Source organism: Nematolebias whitei, chromosome 11 (assembly GCF_014905685.2).
Source record: "Nematolebias whitei isolate Nwh7 chromosome 11, NemWhi1, whole genome shotgun sequence".
Lineage (NCBI taxonomy): Eukaryota > Metazoa > Chordata > Actinopteri > Cyprinodontiformes > Rivulidae > Nematolebias > Nematolebias whitei.
Window position 1 is genome coordinate 21,287,281 of NC_056508.1, and position 13,790 is coordinate 21,301,070.

A 13,790-nucleotide genomic window follows, 5' to 3' on the forward strand; every position below is an offset into this window, starting at 1 on the left:
CCCCCCCCCCCCCCCCCCCCCAATGTTGGTCTTCCTCCATACATAGAGCTTTGCATCCAGGCCAAAAAGTTCATCTTTATTCTGACCTGACAAGAACAGCATTTTCCATGTTTGCTGTGTTTCCTACGAGCTGTAAACAGAACTACTTCAGGTCTTAACCAAAAAAGTCCATGCTCAATAATCCAGGTATACAATCCAACAATTTTCAGTCAGGTCATCTGGACAGTTTCTTTTTTTTTTTTTTGGCTGAAACGTTTCACCATCTTAGCACCAACATAACTGGTTTGTTCCACTTTGGAGTAAGCTGTTTGGGGAAGAATCAGCTTTGTGTTGTGTGTTTCCTTGACTGATGAAGCCTTCTGGATGGAAGCTGAAACGTTTCAGAAAAAAAAAAGAAACTGTCCAGATGACCTGACTGAAAATTGTTGGATACTTCAGGTCTTCTTTCAACAAGGGTTTTCTTCTTGCCACTCCTCCATAAAGGGCAGGTTTGTGGAGTCATCGACTAACAGCTGTTCTGTAGACAGGTTGTCCCACCTGGATCTCTGCAGCTCCTACAAAGATACTATGGAGCATCTTGGTTGCTTCTCAGATTAAAGCTCTCTTTGAACCACCTGTCGGTTTAGGCAGACCGCCATGTCTGTGCAGGTTTGCAGTTGCACTGCAGGAGCTCTGCGAGATGTTTAAAGCGTATAATATTGTTTTATAACCTAACTCTGCTTTAAACTTCTCATAAACTTCATCTCTGACCTGTCTAACGTGTTCCTTGGTCTTCATGATGCTGTTTGATTACTAATGTTCTGTAACAAACCTCTGGGGCCTTCACACAACATCTGGATTCATGCTGAGATTAAATTACACACAGGTGGGCTCTGTTAATCTATTAGGTGACCTCTTAAAGCAACTGTTAGCTCTGGACTTGAGTTGGGCCAGTCAGAGTAAAGGGAACTGAATATAAATACACATGCGGCACTTTTCATATTTTTATTGGTGAAACACTTCTAAAATAATGTATCATTTTGCATTCATTACATGCACTGCTTTGTGTCTGTCACAGGGGTGTCTACAGTGTGGCCCGCAGGCCATTTGTGACCCTTGGATTGATTTTGAGTGACCCAGGACTGAAATTTAAGAATGATGTAATTTTGAGCAAAGAAAATTAGTACAGTAAATCTAATTTTAATAAAGGTAAATTGGACTAATTTAACAAAAAATACATTTTCTAAGTACAAGAAAACAAACAAAAAAAATAAAATAAACTCAACAAATCAAAGGAATTTATTTTATTTATTATTTTATTTTACCAAGGTTAATGTTTGAGGTCTTTTTGTTTTGGAGCTACAACAATTTAGAAATCCTTTTCAACAAATATTATTAAACTTTTGTCTTTTTTCCAAAATTTTGTTCACATTGTTGATAAAAACAAACGCATAAAGCATGCTTAAAAAAAAAAAATCTTGAACTCAAATGAATGTGGCTCACGAGTAATTTCATTTTAACAATTTTGCCCCGCACATGAAAAAGTTAGGACACCCCTGGTCATTCATACAATCCCAGTAAAATACTTTAAAGCTGGTGGATATAATGTGACAAGATTATTACTTTTCCAAGGCACTAAAAATTTTACCAGTCTATTTACCAAGTAGCCAATTAATCAATCATTTGACATTTGATGCAGTTGTGCCCAGATGTGTAACAAGAATCTGTTATTTTCCATCCATTTCTGACAAGAGTTCAGGTTGATTTTGGGGAAGCGTTTCGATGATGGTGATCATTTGAGCTTCCTAAAAGAAAATCACTATTCTCCGAAACATTTAAAGGTGTCACATTTAAACATCTGCTCTCTTTGCTTCTCTGAATTTAGAGTCCTGGGAGGTTCCTTTTGAAGAGATTTCTGACCTCCAGTGGGTGGGCAGCGGGGCGCAGGGGGCCGTCTTCCTCGGAAAGTTGCACGGAGAAGAAGTGGCTGTGAAGAAAGTTCGGGACGTCAAGGAGACGGAGATCAAACACCTTCGAAAACTCAAGCACCCAAACATCATCACATTCAAGTGAGAAATGTTTAAATGTTTTCCTGCGACGACCCTTCAGCATCTAGCTCTGACCGAGCTCCTTTGTCTTCACCAACGCTTCGTTCTCTGGCTGCGTTGCTTCCTTTCAGGGGTGTGTGCACCCAGGCTCCTTGTTTCTGCATCTTGATGGAGTACTGTGCCCAGGGCCAGCTGTACGAGGTGCTGAGGGCGGGCCGTAAAATCACCCCCTCCCTCTTGGTCGAATGGTCCATGGGCATCGCGGGCGGCATGAACTACTTACACCTCCACAAAATCATCCACCGAGACCTCAAGTCTCCAAAGTAAGACTCAGGATGCTGTCAGAGGAAGGTTTCTTCTTCTCTGAGCTGGAAGTTCAGCACCGACTCTTTATGTTTCCTCTGCAGCATGCTGATCACGCATGACGACTTGGTGAAAATTTCTGACTTCGGCACGTCAAAGGAGCTCAGCGACAAGAGCACCAAGATGTCGTTTGCCGGCACCGTTGCCTGGATGGCTCCTGAGGTCATTCGCAACGAGCCTGTGTCAGAAAAGGTGGACATATGGTGAGTCCGATGAGCGTTTTTCTGTTTTTCCTTTTGAGTTTTGAACTGAAGGCATCTTCTGTTCAGATATGACGGAGATAGAGCTGAGTTACAGCTTGTTGTTCACATATTGTGACGTTTTGCTCCACCTGTAAGCACTTGAAGTTGGTGATGATGACCATTGACAGAGTTATTGCCTTTTTTTGTGTTTTCAAAAGTCAGTGACCATCTTGAACTGGGTTGGCTCTAAAAGTTAACCAGCTCTATTTTTATTTTCAGTTTCAAACAGTCTGTTGAGTGGTTCACAAGACATTTTGCTGACAGACAAATGACACTGACCCACACAGTTAATGGCGACGTTTCAAGCAAAGATGTTACGAAGCATTTAGCACTCAGAGTATGTGTTGTGAATGCATGTCAGCTTCTACCACACCAGAGTTTAGCTCATTATCTGTAAAATAGGCTGATTTGTAGCCATTTTAGGGTTTTCTAAGGTCAGTTGTCTATCTCTAAATTAGATTTACTTCAAATGTGAATCACTTGTGGATGCAGCTTCATTGATTATTTTCAAAAAGTTTCATTAAGGTTCATCTTGTATCTTGTATCATCATGATGTATTTTGCTAACAGAGACCGAGCCCAATAGATAATGGTAACGTTTTTAAAACATGTCTGGTGTGAGTTGTTAACTCTTGGAGTATGTGTTGGGGGATAACCTTCAACCACTACAATAGCAAATAGCAATTTAGCTCATTATCAATAAAACTGACCGATTTATAAACATTTTGGCGTCCTCGCATGTCAATTTGCTGTGGTGGCCATCTTGAATTGGATTGACTCCAAATATTAATCAGTTGTAGAAGTTCATCCAATAATTTAATTCTGAGAGATTTATTAAAATACATCTGACAGTTCATGAGGTATTTTACTAATATAATAAACACACACACAAAACTGTGTGACATTATGAACATACAGCATATAATTATGGAATATAAATAAGTCTATCTTATCCCAATGGAACAGTGTTAAATAATGTTTGTGACTCATCCTAAAGGTCCTTTGGCGTGGTGCTGTGGGAGATGCTCACTGGGGAGGTTCCTTATAAAGACGTGGACTCATCTGCCATCATTTGGGGTGTTGGAAACAACAGCCTGCAGCTGCCCGTACCTGAGAGCTGCCCGGACGGCTTCAAGATCCTCCTCAGACAGTGCTGGTGAGCAGCGCTCGGAAATGGACAGTTAGGACTGATGAGATGAGAGATGTGTTGGAGTTGCATGAGGAGGAGTGAACTTATAGGCTTTATTGATTTTACACTGCTTCCATGGTGAGTGTACACAGCTGTGTTTCCTAATCTGGATTTGCAGGATCTGTAAGCCCAGAAATAGGCCTTCGTTTCGTCAGATCCTTCTTCATCTGGATATAGCATCTGCTGATGTATTGTCCACCCCACAGGAAACATACTTTAAGTCTCAGGTATGGTTACCTTTCTGTTTGGTTATCATTGTTGTATGACCTAAAACTGAACAAAGGATATTTTATAGAAAGATTTGAGGTAAAGTTCTTGTTTGACTCTTGCAGTGTCTGATCACCAAAAAACAAAATGGTAAACGAACAGTGCGCTATTTTAGTTTTTAAGAAAAGAAAGAGGTACAAAACCACCCAAAAGTATGCAAATAAAGAAACTCTTCAAGTCTAGGAGACTCTTTACTGAGGTGTCACAGCTTATTTACCTTCTTAGAGAAATTTTCCACATTTCATTTCATGAAAAGTCAAGTGAAAATCTGGGATTTACATTATAAACGCTCAACTTTGTCCCATTATTCAACAGCTGTTGGTTGATCTTCATGCTTAAAACTCTGTAAATGAAAACACTCAGTGCTCACAATGTTGGGTTTTGTGTAGCAGGACCAAAGAATGTAGACAAATACCGAAGCGCTTGAATAAAAAAAGATTCATTAAAGAAAATCAAAGTGCGTGGCATGGCGGCTACAGCTACAAACAACCTAAATGACAGCCGAGGGCGACACGGATGAAAACCAGACAGGACATGAAGCACACAGTGACTGACTGCTGAGTAGGAGAAATATCAGCATGCACAGTAAATGGACTGGAGGGAAATTAAAAGCAGGTGACACTAATGCTGTCTGGGAACAGGTGTAAGAGGGCGGGGCAGGAACTGACTGAGGAAAGTGATACTCTCACTGGGAACAACACAAACGAACAGAACTTCACACAAAGATCACAAAACAATCATGAGAACTAAAAAGAGATAAATCTAACAATAAACGCAGACTACAGAAAAAATAACTAAAAAACACGGATCCTGATGCACAAAGCAGGAGAACGTTGCAACAAGATGGCAAAATGTTACCTGGGAGCTTTCTCCTTCAGTTTGTGATGCAGATAAATCACGACAGTTTCTTTGACTTTGCTAAAATGGTGGTGAAGAAGCTGAAGCTAAGTTATTAACGCTAAAAAAAAAAAAAAAATAGCTAAAAGCTAAACAAAGCAAAACCCTATGTAAAAGTAGCATAGGACTAACTAAAAGCTTAAAGTGACAAACCAAAACCTTCTTTTACTGCAAAAGACAAGCACAGAATGGTGGTGAAGTTGTGGCAAAATTCAGCTTTAAATAAACACTGTAGAAGTTGGAGAACTTCAGGAAGTCCAATGGCTATGTATGAACTAAGTATGTTCAAAGGTCTGAGGAAAGTTTGGAAAAGTTGCTATTGCAAGACAAGTTCAATAACCTCACAGAAATAGAATAATTTGATTTTTTTTAAAATCCACACAAATACAACTTCAAGAGAAGGTAACTAACCTTGGCATGATTGTCTTTGATAAAACATTAATGTTTCCAAAGATAGATGATCTCAGCTTCCTCCTGTTTTCAAAACTGAAGACAAAATGTCTTCTTTTTTTGGGGGGGAGCTGCCATCTTGTTGTTTTTGAGCCAAAGGCTGAACAAAGACCTGTCATATTTGATTACATGGAGAAATGGGATTTAAAAAAATATCTTGCAGCCAAACACTAGGGGGCGCTTGTTTATGGAGGCTTCAACTTCCAGCTTCCAGCCCTCTGTCTAGTTATAGTAAAATTCAGTAGATAGTATTCATAAATATATTAGTGTAGGTGAGATTACTCAACATTAAGGTATTGAAGTGACTGCTACTTTTTTGTTCAGGGATGTTTTACTTTAAATGTTATTTTCATAAGCAGGGGGCTCAAGCTTCTGCTTTTTCTTGTTTGAACACGGTGAAATACAAAAATGAAACCAGTTTGCATGCCACGTTAATACTTTTTTAAACAAGAGCTTCATCACAGTTAGCTTTGCATATCACTGTAAATAAACACAAACAGACACACAATCACACGCACGCACACCCTCACAGGGTAATCAGTTCGATTAAACGCTTTAATGTCTGCTCCTGTCGGACAGAGCAGGTTAACAGAACTCTGCTCTCATCAGGCTGAATGGAGAGAGGAGGTGAAACAGCACTTTGAGAAGATTAAATCCGAGGGCACTTGTCTCCACCGACTTGACGAGGAACTGATCAACCGGCGCAGAGAGGAGCTCAGGTTTGCACGCCTCACAGATTTGATCCAATGTAAAGGCAAAATCAGTCCGATTATTGGCACCGGCCATGATGGAGCCCCTTCCCTCCGTCCCACTTCCTGCTGTCCCTGATGCGTCTGTTCAAGAGGATCTGGATGCTCTCTTAACTCGATCCTCCTCTTTGTATTTTCAGGCATGCTTTGGACATCCGTGAGCACTACGAGAGGAAACTGGAGAGGGCTAATAACCTTTACATGGAGCTCAGTGCTGTGATGCTGCAGCTGGAGCTCAAGGAGAAAGAGCTGCAGAGGTACACATGTCTTCACCACAACACGTTTGGAAACAGAGCTATGTTGATCTGCAATTCAAATCTGTGTGCATCAGGGAGTTTTTATGTTAATTCTTTCATTTCCTTTCAGGAGAGAGCAGTCTTTGGATAAAAAGTATCCAAGTTTGTTCAAACACCACAGCTCCAGGCAGAGCAGCTCCTCCAACTCCATGGACAAACTCATTAAGAAGAGGAACGTCCCTCAGAAACTGCCCTCCGGAAAGAGGTGGGAGATCTCGGTTCATTCAGTATTTAGCGTCGGTATTCTTGGAGTCAGTGCTTATTGTCTGTTAGCAAATCATCTCATGGACCACATGACAAATTTTATGAACATCTCATTAATTAGTGAGTGTAAAATTACAGCTGAATAACACGTAGAGTCAATTCTACCAGCAACCAATCTACCTTAGTCGACACAAGATAGCTCCACCACGATGGATTTTATAGATATTAGGGTAAAATCAGGTGAGTAGTACCTGAGAGTTAGTCACAATACATACTTTTGGTGGTAATTAATCAAATGAAATTACACAAATTAGTACATGAGATTGCACATCCTGCTTTTTTTTCTTCTTCAAAGTTTAACACAAATGGCTACAACTTTATCATTTCTCCACATGAGGTGGTTTTAGTCTAAAACTCTGGCATGAAAGGTGACAGGCCACTTTCATTTCTTCAAAGAACACTAAGCCTCGTATTGATTAAAGATTTATACTAAAGTGGATTCATACGTGTCTTGTGGAGTTGTTGACCAACCCCTTCTACTCTTTTAGGCCAGACATCCTGAAGTCTGAGGTAATCCTTCCAAAAATGGATTCCTCTGTGATGCAAGTCACCATCCCAGCCTGCTCCAACCGGGGCTCCACGTCTCCCAGCCGATCTCGGAGAGTAAAGACGCGCCATCGCAAGCCTGGAAAGGGCAGCAGCGGGGACCTGGCTGGACTCAAGGCCACCCAGTCCTCCCCTAACAGGGACAAAAGTCCCCAGACTAACAGCACCGGCACCAACACCTCCAATCAGCTCCTGGAGCCCTCAGCAGCCCTGCGGGGCCTCAGCCACGAGCAGCAGCAGAGGCAGCTGTCCTCCTCCAGCCCCGACCTCATCTGCACCACCCTGGAGGCCGAGGGCCAGGGAAAAGGGGAGCCCTCTGCAAGCGGACTGGAGCGAGGGGGCAGCCTCAGTGCCTCTGCTGGTTTAGGGGGTTCAGAGGGAGGAGCAGCAGGTCTAGATGATCTGACAGAAACTCCACCACGCAGCGACACCCCCAGCGAGGACGCTGTGTCGTTCCCATTCTCCAGCAGCCCAGACTCGCCATGTGGGAGAGGAGCGGCGGCAGGGAGAGGGTCCCCGGGATCCCCTCGCCTTCCTCACGATGGAGAGGACAAAGACGAGGGTGTCGGAGTCGTGAGGTTACCTCGAGGAGCGTCGGGGGGAATTGGGACTCAACATCTCACACCTTCAGCCATTTTGTACAGGGCAGCTATTACACGCAAACAGGTGCAGTAAAAATATGTCGCTATCCTTCACCGTCACTCTTGAGACACTGAGCCTTTTTTTGTTTCTCATTACAGAGACGTGGAGTGTCATCTGAAGAGGAGGAGGGTGAAGTTGACAGTGAGGTTGAGTTACCACGGAGACGGTGAGTAACTCGCTGTCCATCGTCACTGGAAATTCCCCTAAACATCTTCTGACAAGTGACAGATTTATTCAGAGAACTAAGAATAGTTTTGTATTTGCGTCATTCTTTCACGTCTTCAGATTTTCCTAAATATTGTGCTGATTGTCTCATCAGGCGTCCGACCAGCATCACCAAGTGCCAGTCGGTTTCCACCTTCAGCTCAGAGAACTTGTCTGTGTCGGACGGCGAGGAGGGTCACACCACTGACCACTCTCACAGCGGCACCCCCGACGTGGTCAGCACCAACACTGACGACAAGTTGGACGACCGCAGCGATGACCTTCTCTCTCAGGGGTCAGAAATCCCAGCAGATAACACCGATCCTACGCAGGCGTCTGACGGTCTGTCAGAGAAGGATGGAGCTGTGGGGCAGAGCAAAGTTCTGCTAGATGCTGGCCAGAATCCTAATGAGGTAAAGAAGCTCCGCAGAGGTTTGCATGTCTCTGTGTGAGACATCTAAGACCAAAACACACAATACTCACACAAGACTGAGGTTTTAGTTTTTGGACCTGAGCACCTTAGGAATTCATTTTTTAGTCTTTCTCCCTCCTTATATGGCATTAATCTGACCTCCAGCTCTAATGTTAAAAATCTTGGTGTTATTTTTGATCAGGACATGTCTTTTATCCCCCACATTAAAAACGTTACTAGAACCACCTTCTTCCACCTGCGTAATATCACTAAAATTAGAAACATCTTATCTAAAGATGATGCAGAAAAACTGGTTCATGCATTTGTCACATCTAGACTGGACTATTGCAATGGTTTATTATCTGGGTGTCCAAATACTTCTTTAAAACGTCTTCAGTTGATCCAAAATGCTGCTGCCAGAGTCTAAACTGGAGTTAGTGGGAGAGATCTTCTCCAGTTTTAGTTTCTCTCCATTGGCTCCCTGTCAAATCCAGAATATAATTGAAAATCTTACGTCTAACCTACAAAGCTCTCAACCACCTAGCTCCATCTTATATTACAGATCTTAATGTTCCATATTTTCCTAACAGAGCACTTCGCTCTGCAGACTTACTCGCGGTTCCTAGAGTTTCCAAAAGCAGATAGGGAGGAAGATCTTTCAGTTATCAGGCTCCTCTCTTGTGGAACCAACTTCCAGTTTCTGTCCATGAGGCTGAAACGTTGTCCAGTTTTAAGACTTTCCTTTTTGATAAATCCTATAGTTAGGGTTGGCTTGTTATAGTGTCTTAAGCTTAGACTACTGGAGGACAAATTGACCTAATTTCCTTAAATTAATTGTTAAAATTGAATAGTTTTCATTTGATACTATTTCTATCTTAACGTGATACTTGACTTGCCATTGTGTATCTGTTCCTCCTTCCTGTTCCTCTCAAAACCAGCTGGTCGAAGCTGAGGACCGCTTGTCCTGAGTCTGGTTCTGCTAAAGGTTTCTTCCTCATGAGGGAGTTTTTTCTTTCCACTGTCGCCTTCATGCTTGCTCAAGATGAGAGTCTGTGATGGAGTTAAACTCAAATCAGTCTGCTCCTCAGATAAATCATGTTAACTTATTATTTTTATATATGAATGTTTCTGTTCAGTGCCCTGAGATGACTTCTGTTGCGAGTTGGCGATATTTAAATAAATAAGTTAAACTGAATTGAATTACCTCATAAAATGAAAGAAATACATAAACAGTGATACATAATTCCCCTTTTGACCATATATTTTTTAAAAATGCTAAATTTTATTGAGAATTCCACAGACAGGTGTTTATCATAAAGCATAACTTTAATAAACTGTGTCATAATAATTTATAAAAATACAGTAATCACCTGAGAGCCTAAACATATCCTCTCATAGATCCTCTTTGCCCCGCTGTGAAGGTTGCACTTATATATTTGATTGCAGAATGTCCCAAACACATCTTCAAGTGTTTCAGTTAAGATTGGACATTATTCCACCCACCCTCTACTTATTTGCGGTCAAGTCAGCAACAGGTCCAGGAGAGAAACCCAGATGTCCTACAAGGGAATCCCATTTCAGCCGCTTGTGTCCAGGACCTCTTTCTTTTGGTCATGATCCATACCTCATGACCATAGGTGAGATTCTGAACGTAGAGACATATCGAGAGCTTTGCCTTTCGACTTCTCTTTTTTTTTTTTTTAACCACAACTGACTGATGCGACATCCTCATGAGGCACGGCCCCAACCTATTGGTCCAACTCTCATTTCATTCTACCATCACTCGTGAACAAGACCTTGAGATACTCCTCCACCTGAGGAAAAGACTGTTCCCCCGACCTGGAGGGGCATTCCACCTGTTTCTAATTGAGAACCATGGCCTCAGACAAAGAGGAGCTGATGCTCATCCCAGCTGCTTCATGCACACCTTCAAACTGCCCCAGTGCATGCTGAAGGTCATAGATTGAAGATGCCATCAGAACTACATCATCTGCAAAAAGCAGAGACAAGCCCCTGGTGTTTCCAAACCACACACCCTCCTCTCCATAACTCCTGCTTGAGATCCTGTCTATGAACACCACAAACAGGATTGAAAACAAGGGACAGACCTGGTGGAGTCCAGCCAGGAAGGGAAATCATCAGCGCAAAACCAGACAAACATTTAACTCTTGGGCATCAGAATTAAAACCATCAGAAGCAAAAACCATAGTTCCTTACCGTAAGAAGGGTTCCTGGTTCCTTTAAAAAATTACGTTGCCCTGTCAAAATCTTAGATGGCTACCCCCCCCCCCACACACACACACACACACACACACACACATCACGTCCCTTCTTGCCTCCATGACATCTCCCATTAGAATCTGTCCCTTACAGAATCGTCCCCCCATGAGATCCTTGACATTCTCACATCACACTTGGGTTTTGTGAAGAGGTTATGAACATTCAATATCTTCCCTGTCATAGATAATGTCTTGAACAGCACGTGAAAAGAGTTTATTTGTGGAATGCTGCTGTCTTGAAACAACTCTGATCTCAAAAGTTTCATTGCAGCACATGAAAACCATTTTTACCCCAAATCTTTGCACCACCGTCATTTTATTGTACAGAAAACTCAGATGTACTGTAACTAATAAACCTTGAGTTGAACTGCAGAAGCTGATTTGACAAATTGTTCAAAATGCTGCACTTCATCCATCCATCCATTATCTTTACCCGATTATTCCATTTTGGGTCACTGGGGTCGCTGGTGCCCATGTCCAGCAATCACTGTGCGAGTGGCGGGGTACACACTGGACGGGTCGCAAGTCCATCACAGGGACACATAGAGACAAACGAGACAAACAACCATTCACTCTCTCATTCACACCTAGGGACAATTTAGAGTTACCAATCAGCCTAACATGTATGTTGCTGGTCTGTGGGAGGAAACTGGAGCACCCGGAGAAAACCCACGCATGCACGGAGAGAACATACAAACTCCACTCAGAAGGCCCCTGGACCAGGGTTTGAACCAGGGACCTGCTCGCTGAGAGGCAGCAGCTCTACCAGTTGCGCCACCGTGCTGCCCAATGCTGCACTTGCATACCTGAATATGTAACATGGCTGCCTTGGGAGAATTTTCTAGAAAAATAATGTTCTGTTCCTTCCAAAGACACGTGTATAACATATTTTCTGTACTGACTTTTCTCTTTTTAGAGCCGGGCCTTGTGCGATGATTCTGACTGCGACAGTGCTGAGCTGGACCAGTCAGGCAGCGGAGAGCCCAGCCGGCCTCCCAGCGCCGGAGCGTGGGTGTCACCATCTCATCCGTATCACGGGTCTTCTCAGACCCCCCACACAGGACCTCAATAGACCACTGGACACAAGCAAAGATCTCCAGCGACCACCACAGGCGTGCACCAACCTGTCAGTGCAGTACATTACTGTAACCATGAGGGATCACACCCACCACCCCACTCAGACTACCTTGGTGTCTCGTACGTTTGCTGGCGGGCAATCCTGCATCAAATGACATAGGACATTTGTCATATCCTGACATTAGATATTTTGGCAGCTTGTGAAATCACATATATATGTCATTTAAGTTAAGTAGGGGTGTCTTATTCAAAATAGTTACCACAGTAACCTTAGCCATTGCGTCATGTCAGCAAAAACCTCCACCAAGACGCACACGCTCGCACAAGAAGGTCCTCCACCCTTAGTCTTTTGAGCACCTTCACTCTGGGAGCATCCTCCATGATCCTCCACACACGAATGCATCAGATACTAATGACAAAAAAAATGTAAATATTCATTCCACTCCACATGAGAAATATCTAACTTTATTTTATTTGTAAGATATAATGTAAGACTTTAACTGTATGCAGCCCCTGTGAACAAATGCATGACTAAACGTTTATAATTTATGGTTTGGATACATTTGTTTTCTATTTTGTGAAAGTTTACACTTTTTTAACCCTAAAAGTCGTATTTAAGTTATTTTTTTAATTATTTATCTTTTTTTTTTTTTTTTTTGGTTAATAAATGTCAGCACTCAAGTAAAAAAAAGAAAAAAGAAAAACTCTAAAGTGAATGAAAATCTCACCAAAACATGAATTGTAATGCATTTTATAGGGAACTCAGTAGAAAGTGCTTTTTTTAAGCCTGCTGCTGAGTTTCTACAGGTGCGTCTAGAAAAATTTGAATATCGTGAAGAAGTTCTATTTTTCTTGTCAGGAATTTCAGAAAGTGAAACTCACATATTACTTAGATCAAAATTATAAGACATAAAGGCTTGAATTTTTCATTTATGTGTCATAAATCTATATACTGTATGAGTTTCACATTCTGAAATGAATGACAAAAAAACTTGAACTTTTTCCACAAATTACATTTTTAATGCACCTATATCACCTGTAGTGCTGTCGAGAGGTTTTTATTTATTTAGTTAGTTTACTAAATCAGTGACAATATGGGAGACGTTTGGGTCCACTTGAAGTGCACCTCTGCTGTATGTTCACCACGTGACGAGGTTCAGCAAGCTCAAATGTCTGCACAGAACTTTGTGTTTCTGTTTTAGACACCTGTTTTTAATCAGATGGTGTGTGAGGAACATCTGTCTGCTGATTGAACACATCACAAAAACTCAAGGTCAAGTCTTCAAAAACAAAATTACAAATATACATAAATTAAAGTCTGAAAACGAAATTGTGCTCACATATTGGCAATTATTAGCATGGTTTATTTGAAATGGCCCCTAAAATAAATAGTTGAAAGTGAGGTTAACTGATTTTATCTGGAGGTTGTAGGTGCTGTGCATTTCTTTTTAAATATTTTATTTTGAATAATGTTTGCGCAGGTTTAGATTCACTAATGCATAAATACAAGGTCTGATGACCTTTCTAAAACTATTTGATTTTACTGCTTTAAAACCTTAATTATAGCATCATCTCTGGTTTATTAGGCAGCTGTAATTGGGACAAAACAGATCATATATATTGACAACTCAGCGTTTCTGGTTGTAGCTCATCCTGGTTTCATTAGAGTTGTTATAGATGCTGATGGCTTTGGCAGGAAGGATCTCTTGTAGCAGTCCATCCCACAGCAGATCTGAAGAAACTGGCTGCAGATGCCGATCCGTCCACCCAGACCCAGCAGAACTCTCGGTCCTCTTGGGCAGCAGGACTGCCTGAATGTCAGGCAGAACTCCTCCCCGAGTGATGGCCATTGCAGCAGCCTGCCGAGCCTCTCGTCGCCGCGGACTT

At 42.0% G+C, this 13,790-nt stretch overlaps 1 protein-coding gene across 1 annotated transcript in view; it reads left to right on the forward strand.

The window, feature by feature from the left end:
• map3k12 (mitogen-activated protein kinase kinase kinase 12) overlaps positions 1-12,411 on the forward strand; it is an 18,790-nt gene extending 6,379 nt beyond the window's left edge. Inside the window, exons 3-14 of the mRNA XM_037683997.1 lie at positions 1,865-2,048; positions 2,159-2,350; positions 2,435-2,593; positions 3,629-3,787; positions 3,939-4,047; positions 6,044-6,153; positions 6,324-6,440; positions 6,550-6,684; positions 7,232-7,955; positions 8,030-8,097; positions 8,251-8,548; positions 11,743-12,411. Coding sequence (XP_037539925.1) covers positions 1,865-2,048; positions 2,159-2,350; positions 2,435-2,593; positions 3,629-3,787; positions 3,939-4,047; positions 6,044-6,153; positions 6,324-6,440; positions 6,550-6,684; positions 7,232-7,955; positions 8,030-8,097; positions 8,251-8,548; positions 11,743-11,898 — 2,411 coding nt within the window. The 3' untranslated portion in view covers positions 11,899-12,411. The remainder of the gene's footprint in view (positions 1-1,864; positions 2,049-2,158; positions 2,351-2,434; positions 2,594-3,628; positions 3,788-3,938; positions 4,048-6,043; positions 6,154-6,323; positions 6,441-6,549; positions 6,685-7,231; positions 7,956-8,029; positions 8,098-8,250; positions 8,549-11,742) is intronic.
• The last annotated feature ends 1,379 nt before the right edge of the window (positions 12,412-13,790 follow it).